Source organism: Tenrec ecaudatus, chromosome 4 (genome assembly GCF_050624435.1).
Source record: "Tenrec ecaudatus isolate mTenEca1 chromosome 4, mTenEca1.hap1, whole genome shotgun sequence".
Lineage (NCBI taxonomy): Eukaryota > Metazoa > Chordata > Mammalia > Afrosoricida > Tenrecidae > Tenrec > Tenrec ecaudatus.
In genome coordinates this window covers 52,565,765-52,575,788 of record NC_134533.1, presented here as the reverse complement: position 1 = coordinate 52,575,788, position 10,024 = coordinate 52,565,765, and the positions used below count along the sequence as shown (strand labels likewise).

Below are 10,024 nucleotides of genomic sequence, written 5' to 3'. Positions count from 1 at the left end.
ATCCAGGACAGATAAACCCCTCAGGACCAATCATGAGAGTAGTGATATAAGGAGGATAGGGGAAAGGTGGGGGAGAGAAAAGGGAAACTGATCACAATAATAGACATATAATCCCCACCCCACGCACACCCACTCACACACCCTGAGGGTGAACAACAGAAAAGCTGGTGAATGAAGACAGCGATTGGTGTAAGATATGAAAAATATAATAATTCATCATTTATCAAGGGTCCATGAAGGAGGGAGGGTGGGGAAGAGGGGGGAATTAGTTGATACCAAGGGCTCAGTAGAAAGAAAATATTTTGAGAATGATGTTGGCAACATATGTACAAATATGTTTGACAAAATGGGTGGATACATGGATTGTGATAAGAGCTATAATACGCACCAATAAAATTATTTTTTAAATGTTGAGCTATTAACCATAAGGTAAGCACCTTTAACACCCCCCTCACTCCCAGCCACTCATTGTGAGAAAGAATAAACTCTCTGTTACCGTAATGGTGTGCCCCATTCTGACTGTCCAGGGAGACCGCATTCACCCCGTCCAACCCTGCAATCAGGGTTACCTGATCACTTTTGCAGCCCAGGCTCCCCCAGGTCCCCTTTGTGTGGCATCGTAGTTCCCTCGAGTGTGGAAGTATTTTTCTGCACCAATGTAATTGGCTTCTCTCATGTCCCGGTAGGCTCTCCACATGTCCCAAGTCCCTGGAGGAACGGAGAATGGCAAGAGAGACAGCATATGAACACAGACATTGTGACAGCACCTTACACAGGACTCAAGGGAAAAAAATCTCTACCCCAGACTCAGATTTCAACCTGGGCTCATCGCCTCCTGGCACACCAGGCTCTGAGAACTGCCCCCCCCCCCCACCACCACCACCACCACGCAGCCCTGATTGGCTTCTGCAGGGAAAGGTGCTCAGGAGCAGAAAGGCGGGCACCCGCGATTGAGTTTGGTTGGCTGAGCAGTGTGCAGTGGTCCATCTGGATTCTGGTTCCCTGTGACGTAGTAAAGGAGTGGAGGGCACTGTCACACGGATCACAATTAGTCACAACGATAACTTACACTACATTCTGGGCAAGACTGTCTAGAGCAGGCTAGGAAGTTCAGGGACAACTCTGGCCTCTATGCAGTAGATGGCAGTAGCACGTGCCCTATAAGTTTTGAGCACTGGAAAGGAGTGGCGACTTTGCTCAATGTCCCAGGGGACAAGTGAAAGCCACTTGCACCAGCAAGGCCACGCGAGATCAGGTGCAGGGACTGTGAGAGCAGAGCGCGCTGCTGATGCTGGGAGCAGGATGGGACACGGGCCGCAGAGCAGCTCTACGGCACTTTGTCCCGCTGCTGAAGACACTAGCAGTCTTGCAGACACAGGCTGACTTGGGCCCTGACTGCTCAGGACATGAGTGGTCATCACCCTGACGGCTCTCATCAAGGATGGGAGTCAGGATGCGGGTTCCTCTGGGCAGCGCATGAGCAGGTGCTCCGCTTAGGTGGCACTGTGGTGGGTATCGATGCCCTGGATGCGGGCCACCTCTCGGGTGGTGCTTTGAGTCTTTCTAAGGCTCTCCAGGTGACTGCAGGAGGAAGCTGAGCTTGAGAAGTACTGTGCTTCAGCAACAGGCATTCCTGGGCATCGCTGGGCAGAACGTCTGCATCCTGCACAGGTGGTCCAAGTTCTCTCTTTGTCATCAAAGGATTAATGGAAAGGTACTGGACAACACACTCAGCTGCTCCAAGGCCCAGGTTCCTGACCTTTAAAATGGCAAAGATGCCTGCCCCCGAGGGGATTCTGAAGTTCAGGTAGAGTGTGACCAACTACCCAAGTTAAGGGAAAGTCTTCAGACGTGACCCAGCGGATTTTCAAACCCACTGCCATCAAAGCCATTCTGACTCTCTCCACCCTGTGTACGGTTTCTGAGTCTGCATGTGTCCAGAGAAACACGTGATCTCAGTTTTACCCCGCAGAGCATCTGGGGGATTTGCACTCCCCACTTTGCTGTTAGTAGTCCAACACCTGAGCCACATTCAAGTTCTCAGGTAATCCAGGAGACCTGATGTATGGTGGTCCCCCTGGCCACCAGTTAAAAGGCTGCAAAGGGTTGGAAGCAGCGCAAACCAAGAAGAGAGTCATTGTCCATAGGAAGCAGCTGTCAATCAACCAAGCAGGAAACTAAAGGCAGGGGTGAGTCAGGGCAGGAGGAGAAAAACAGAGGGAGGAAGAGGGAAAGTGTAAGGGATAGCTGTCATTTCAGTTCATGCGATTTGAGTGGAGGGAAAAGTCATACCAATTTCCAGCCTCACTTTGTGGCTTCCAACCCAAAGTAGGGTACCTTCCAGGCAGGAATGATGGCAGCCCTTTCCCGAGTCCCTGAGAGAAACCTAGGACTGCACTCTGTAAGAAGAGCCCCCCCCCCCAACATTCTCCCCAGAGGGCAGCACAGCCTAGGAGATGCCTCCCACCCTTCTCGGGGTTCCAGGTGAGTCCTGGAGGCAGGCAGGTGCCCACTGCTCCTCCTGCAGCTGTCTTACCTTGAGCGGTATCGGGGATGAAGGTGAGCCAGCCGTTACTGCTGACTCCGAGGACCAGAGAGCAGACCAGGAGGCCTGTGAGAAGCTTCATGGCGCTGCAATGAGGGGGAGGGGCAGGAGAGAGTTCAGCACTGATGACCCCGCTCTGGCATCTGTGTGTCCCAGAGAGCCTGGCTGTTGGCTTCCAGTTCCTCCAGTAGCAGCCCAATGATGAATAGACGAACCAGGGCACACACTGGCCCTCATTCAGGGCCACTCGGCTCTCAGTCCTGGCCCTTCAGCCCTGAACTCCAGACTGTACAGGATGAAGCCAAGGTGGCCTCAGGGATGGGGAGGGGAGTGAAGACCAAATTGACACTCTCTCTGGTAGCCTATAACTTATCCAAAGCACAGCTGTCCCCTGGGGAAAATAGAAGACCAAAGAAACATCCATAGCATGAAATGGTCATCTCTTGGGACCAAGACAACAGACAGATTAAGCTTTGAACCATCCCCATTGGGTCGTCCCTTACCTGATTTCAGGTTGAGCAGAGCTGCTAGTCCTGTGGCCCGGAGAGAGGCAGCTGGAATTTATACTGAGCCTTCCCTCCTTGGACAGGGGGTGCATGAGGGAAGTTGGGTGGAGCTAGACAGGGTGGCTGGGAAACCCCTCCCAGTTCTCAGCCTTCTCAGAAAACACACTGCCCACCTGGGCTTTCCCCTGCACAGGGCACTCTTCCACGTTGTGCAATCTGTGGATCAAGACAGGTTGCCTGTGCGCTGGCAGCCACGAGTCAGCGGTCAGTAGCTTCGCGCTGGAGACGCTGAGGTAGGAGAGAGTCCGGGCAGAAGGAGAAGGGCATGCAGAGTGTGGAGTTCGAGGAGGGATCTCACCAGGCACTGGTTTTAAGGTCCCCTCCTATTGGTGCACCCCACAGGCTTGATGCCTGGACCTCAAAACTTACAGGCCTGGCACCATCCAATTTCCCGAAGGTTCTGTGAGACTCCCTTACGAGGGACGGAAGCACACTCAGACAGACCGTCTTCACTCTTCCACTGACAGGAAATCAGAGGAGTAGCCCTCGTGGCCTGAGAATCGGGCCTGGAACTGTCCTGCCGTGGAAGCTTCTGCTGGGAGGAGAGGACACCCAGGGAATTCAGTAGAGTGAAGGAGCACAGAGGGTGCCGGCCACCCCGACCTCCTCTGGGTCCATTGGTAGCAAGGGTTCCCCCCACCCGCCCCAAGGCCGATGTGACAGGGCAGCGGTCAGGCAGGCCTGCACCCTCCATCCTGCTTCTATCCTCTTATGACTCCAACCTTTCCCCGGGGCACTGGCTGCCCTTCACTCTCCTGTTCTGCTGGGGTTCAGAATCCGTGGTAGTGGCCGTCCAGAATTCATGGATCTCTGTGTGTAGGGGGTTATAGACGAGAAGAGTTAAACACAGCCAGGAGCTACAGACATTAAGGACATGACCTTGGTCCACAGCCACACCTCTCAGCCAGCAGCAAAGGCTCTGTGGCGCTCTTCTGCTGGGAGCGGGCCCCCAAGGGAATCCATTAGAGCAAGTGAGAGCAGAGAGAGGACCTGGCAGGGCTCTATGCATGCAGACTGCACAGCCACAACCCAGTCCCAATCCCATGGCTGTCCAGTCAATTCTGAGTCATGGCGATCCCCGCGTTCCTGATGACAGCTGCTCCACTGGGTTTTCTTGGTTGTCACCTTGTTGGAACCCAATGGTCTGCCTGTTTTTCTTGGTGCCACTGGATGGATTCTAACCGCGTACCTGTATCTTCATAGGCTGCACTACCTATAAGGTTTATTTGGACGTGAAACCAGAATCAAAGACCCAATTAATGGAGTTTTAGAAGCAGGCTTTATTGAGAAACTTGCAAGTGGGTTCAGCAACTCAGGGTATTGAGCTACTGAAGCCACGCCTGGAAAAAATCCTGGCGGTGTTTTATGCCCACTGCTGGCAGGCACAGCTGGGAAGGATCAGCGCTGGGGAGGATCTGTGCACACAGGTGCTTCAGAAGGGAAAAGGTCCTTAATCTTATCTATATGTCAGGGACGGGTGGAGTGACCATATCTTCAGAAAACATTCTGGCTTTGGAATGAGCTGGCTCCGTGAATTTGGGGTTGAGCAGGGGATGAGAGGCCGGTTAGGAGTCAGTCTTGAGAGCTAAGATGGAGGTGCAGGACTCAAAATGGAGTCTTTTATGCCAAGGCCGGACATTTCAGACTCTACCCTATAGGGGAAAAGGGACGACTTCAGTCCATTTCTGTATCTTCTTCCTGCAGGTAGTGGGCGAAGAGCAGAGGGAGGGGCTTTTACAGGCAGAGTACTGGGAGTTCTGGCCTGGCACAGGGTAGAGAGGTTGGTATTGATGTAGCATCATCTGGTGAACTGCTATATGGGAGATTTCCTGGAGTCGACTTTGCAGGAGCTGGATGAGCAAGGAGCAATTAAGAGCAAAATATAACTAAAATTATGGGTCCTAGTATGGGGGATAGGAAGGAGTACAGAGAAGAGTTCCACCAGGAAGAGGTTCCGTCTGTTCTGAATCTGGTGTTTTGCAGCTCACTGTATAGCTTGTTGAGGGTCTGGACTTTAGTTTCCACAATTCCTGACTCATTGATGTAATAAAAACATTCCTCCTGGAGGAAGAGGCAGGTTCCTTCTGCTTAGGGGATTGCGTTAACAGTATTTGGCGGGTGGAACAATGGCTACAGAGGTCAGGGCGGGAACACAAGGCCCAAAAAGCCAGTACATAGGGGACTTCAGAATTCATACCAGTCTTCCTGCAGAAATTGTCCAGGTCCTGTAGAACGTTGAAATCAAAAGTGCCAGTCGGATGCCAATGTGACTGGTTGTTAAGCTGGTACTGGGGCCAGGCAACTTGGGAGAGAAAAACAAGTTTTTTCTTTCGCGAGGTCTGAGTATACCCCAGGCTGGAGAAAAAAATTTAAGAGACAGCCCAGTGGGGTCAATGGGTCAATTGAACTGTCCAGCCCCCACAGTGAGAGTAAGAGGGAGGAGAAGATAGAGATTCAGCTTACAGACACCGCAGAAGTGTGAATAGGAAACACACAGACAGGTAAAACTGCCCTAGGCTAACCATCTGCGAGTTAGTCCACTTTGAGAGGGCAGCTGCCACAAGGCCTATTGCAAACAGTCTCGTCAGTGGTGGGACCGTCAGAAAGTGAATGCCAGCTCATTAGGCAAAAGGCCACATGGAAAGAGGGAGAGGGAGTGAGCAGAGACAAGGTTTCGGTTTCCTGGTGGGCAGGACCAGGTAGGAGGCACCGAGGCGTCCCCAAGTGAGTCCTAGATGGGACGGCAGTGAAGGACAGTGAGGGAGGAATTGTCAAGATGTCTCAAGACCAATCACTCCCCAAGGTCCCTGGGGCCAAAGGAAGGAAAATTCCCAGTGCGCTGCCACGTCTCCGGCTGGAAGACTACAGCTGAGCTCAAAAGCCAAAACCAAGTCTGGAGGGGGTAAGAGGGAGATGCAGAGAGGGAATGTGAGAGAGGGAGAGAGGGAGTGCAGGAGAGAGAGACTCACCAGGGCAGCTGTAGACTGGTTTTGAACAAGTCCAAGTGCAAGAGAAGGAGATAGGGGGGCTCTCAGGGGACCCCCAAAGGAGGGGGGAGCCGCACGCTTATCCCGGGTTTTCAGCGCCAAAATATAAGGCTTATTTGGACGCAAAAACAGAATCAAAGACCCAATTAATGGAGTTTTAGAAGCAGGCTTCATTGAGACGCTTGTGGGCGGGTCCAGCAACTCAGGGTATTGAGCTATTGAAGCCGGCCAGGAAAAATCCTGGCGGCGTTTTATGCCCACTGCTGGCAGGCACAGCTGGGGAGGATCAAAGCTAGGGAGAATCTGTCCACAAAGATGCTTCAGAAGGGAGAAGGTCGTTAATCTAATCTATATGTCAGGGACGGGTGAAGTGACCATATCTTCAGAAAACATTCTGGCTTTGGGATGAGCTGGTTCCGTGAATTTGGGGTTGAGTAGGGGAGGGGAGGTCGGTTAGGAGTCAGTCTTGAGAGCTAAGATGGAGGTGCAGGACTCAAAATGGAGTCTGTTGTGCCAAGACAGGACACTACCCTCCTCCATATTTGCCTCTGGAACATGGGTGTCACAGCAAGATTCCTGTGATCCTGCCACAGACTGGGGAGCCCGGATGATCTCGGGTAGGGTCTCCAGAGGAGGCCACAGGGAGAGAGAGCCACACCACTGAAGACCCCACCTGCCTAAACCCAAATGGCAGAAGCAGAAGAAAGTATTCCAGGTCCAACTGTTGGCACGATGTTTGGTGATGGATATGCAAGTGAAGAGAGTGAGTGGGTGCCTCATCTTGCCCATCCCACTGAGCATTTGAACTCGATGTTGGCCTGCACCTGGGAAGGCATGGCGATGCCCCGTGACAGAGGGTGCCTCGCGCGCATTGTACCTGTGCCAGGACAAGCCATGAAACCGGTGCCCCAGAGGGACAGGCGGTGGCGTGAGCTAGAGGGCTCATTTGGAGGATTGCGTGTACTTATCCCAGGATGAATGCAGGCAGATTAGAGAAGACGTAGGGAATGCTGCTTGCCAGGTGGCCATTGGGAAATGTAGAACACAAGTCAACAAACAAACTCAGCGTCGTGTCAAATCTGAGGCACAGCGGCCCCACCAGCCAGGGTAGAACTGTCCCTGTGTGTTTCCCAGACTGTCGCTCTTTCCTGGCATGGAGCGCCTCTTCTTTTTCTCATGCAGAGGGATGTACAAGCGCAGACACAGGAAGCACTTGCCTTAGTGGACAGTGGATAAACGCTTGGCTGTCTGGAGAAAGACTGGTCGGTGCCTGAAACCACTGGCAACTCGTGGAATCAAGAAGTGGTAGTCAGGGTCTGCAGAGGTCCACGTGGTGTGACTGTGAGTCTATTGTGACTCCCAGCGAGCTCACGTGATAGAGAGAACTGCCTGATAGGTGGGTCCTGGCTGTCAACCTTATGGGAGCAGATCTCTGGTTGTGCTCTTGTTGTAGAGCTTGTGGTACTTACATAATTTCATGGCAACTTGATAAAGTGTCGGGGTGGGGTCTAGCCTGTCAATCAGGTGCCAGCCTGACAATGCCTCCTTGTGGGCATGGGCTTCTGATAAGGAGGGTCCTAGTAAGCTATCCCCCCACCCTCTCTGCCTTCACACTGCTATGACGAGCTGAGGCCTGCGTGAGCCCTGTGAGTCGGCCACCGCCAGTGGATCCACAAAACTCTGCACCCACTGGCCTGTGAGTGGATTCGGCATCATTGCATGAGGCTGTGTGAGTCTGAGGAGGGGCTTATGGACTAACATCGGACTTATGGACTTAGGGACTTGAGTTGGACTGGGCTGGGACTCCTTATTGATCCATGATTACTTCTTGATATAAAGCTATTTCTTACCCATCTATAAATGTCACTGTATTTATTGCTCTAGTAAACCTGCCTAACACCGCCGCCCTTGCTGCTAGCTGTGGAGCTTAATCACCGCACTAACCAGGCCTTGGAAAGCCCGGGGGGCAGTTCCACTCTGTCCTGTGGTGTCATTTTGAGTTGGAATCAAGACAAAGGCAATGGGATTGCACCTAACTGACCAAGAGCTTAGAGGTACGTGTCTAGGAAGAGCGCACTAGATTCTCTTTATTTTTTTACAAAAGAGGATCTTATTAAGTCTTAAATGGGAAAAGATGTGGAAACCTGCACAGGTTTGGGGAAAGGGACCGTCTTGCCAAGGCTATAATTGGTGTCCCAGGAGCACTAGTTTCCTGCCCACCTGCAGGCTGCTGAGGTGTGGATTCTGAGAGGAGCATTGTAGGCCGCAGAGGGTGGGGGTGGAGAGGAGCGTTAAGGGAAGCAGGCAAGAGCCTCCTGTACCCTGGCTCATTTAACAACCACAGGATGCTGGAGCACCTGAAAGGGTGCCTCAGAAGGATTCTTGTTGTTTCACATATTTTAAGCAGAAACAAGGGGATTGCAGCCTGCTAACCATCAGAAAAACAAAAACTAAACTAAACTTCGCCACCACCACACACGATCAGTGGGCAGAGAAGCATCCCCTCTTCAGTCCTGTTCTAGACTTGGGTGGTTACAAAGGAGTCCTAGTCGAGAGACCAGGTGAGGTAGCCGCCTTACATGCAACAGAATGAAACCCTGCCCAGTGCTGTGCAGCGAGGTTTGCGTCCATGCATGCAGCCATTGGGTCGGTCCATCCTGTTGAAGGCCCTCTCTCACTGGCCCACTACTTAACCAAGCCTGATGTACTTCTCCAGGGACTGGTCTCTTCTGATAATGTGTCAGAAGCACATGGGACCAAGCCTTACCTGCTTGCCTTAAGTAGCATTCTGGCTCTCTAGGAGGGGCGTCAAAAACTCCAAGGAAGGAGAATTGCCCTGGGCAGGGCAGCGTTTTTGTAGTATGAGTTTTTCCCACTAGGTGAACATCAACCAACTCTATGTGAGTTAGTGCACCCAGTGGCATCACCTGGAAAGGTTGTCTCTGGTCACAGTAAATTTTATTGTAAAAGCTGTTTTGCTAACTTGTTTTTTGGAATGGCCGATTTAAGAGAGCAGTCTGCAGCTGTGAAATTTTATTTCCTGCTCAGGCAAAATGCCATAGAAACTGTTGTGATGTTGAACACAGCTTACAGGGACAGTTCTATGGGGAAAACTCAAAGGTATGAGAGGTTTTCTCATTTCAAGACAGGTGTAATGTCAATGACGACAAACCTTGTTCTGGACATCTGTAAACTTCCCAAATGGATGAAATGTCAGCTCATAGTACCTTTGGAGTTCATTGCACCTTGTCAGACTGTTAATCAAGCTTTCTATATAGAGAATCTGAAAAAATTGCTTGATAGTGTGCGACAAAAAAGGCCTGATTTGTGGCTGCTGCGGGAATGGTTTTGCGACAATGACAATGTACCTACTAACACAGTCATCTCAATATACCAGTTTTTGGCATGCCTCTCTTGCCCCTGTACCTTCCTCACCTGACCTCACTGGGCACAATTTCTTTTTGTTTCCTCGAATGAAGAGGGACCTGAATGGACAGCCCTTTGTGGAATCGAATAGGTGAAAGAAAAATGAGGGACGTGCTGTCAGCCATCCAAACAGATGAGTTTGGAAAAGTTTTCCAAGAATGGATTAGCAGATATGACCAATTTATTTAGTGGAATGGTATAATTTGAAGGCAATATGATGTTTTATTTAAAAAATTTTTAATAGCTTGGAAAAAAAATTCCTTGTGTTTTTTTTTTTTTTTTGGGTGGGGGGCGGTACTTCTGATACCTCCTCCAAAAGAAATGTGTTTGCTCTTTTGGCAGTCCGTAAACAAAAACCCAAACCCATTGCTCTCAAGTCAATTCCAATTCATAGCAAAACTATAGGTCGGGGAAGACCTGCTCCTGTGGGTCTCTGACACTGTGGCTGTTTACGGGAGGAAAAGACCCTACCTCTCTCCCTCAGAGACGCTGGTGAGTTT

The 10,024-nt window shown here is 51.2% G+C and overlaps 1 protein-coding gene across 1 annotated transcript; it reads right to left on the bottom strand.

The window, feature by feature from the left end:
* Positions 1-565: 565 nt before the first annotated feature.
* LOC142445817 (serum amyloid A-1 protein-like) lies at positions 566-2,627 on the bottom strand. Its single transcript, XM_075547704.1, has 2 exons — positions 2,537-2,627; positions 566-708 (listed from the first exon to the last, which is right to left on the bottom strand). The coding sequence occupies exons 1-2, from the start codon at positions 2,625-2,627 to the stop codon at positions 566-568; spliced, it is 234 nt and encodes a 77-aa protein (XP_075403819.1).
* Between the last annotated feature and the right edge of the window lie 7,397 nt (positions 2,628-10,024).

What these genes read in the sequence shown, in the direction of transcription:
- LOC142445817 (XM_075547704.1), bottom strand. Translation starts at nt 2,627, where the DNA reads ATGAAGCTTCTCACAGGCCTCCTGGTCTGCTCTCTGGTCCTCGGAGTC. An exon ending in CATCCCCGATACCGCTCAAG is followed by an intron (nt 709 to 2,536) that starts GTAAGACAGCTG and finishes CCGTTCCTCCAG; the next exon opens with GGACTTGGGACATGTGGAGA.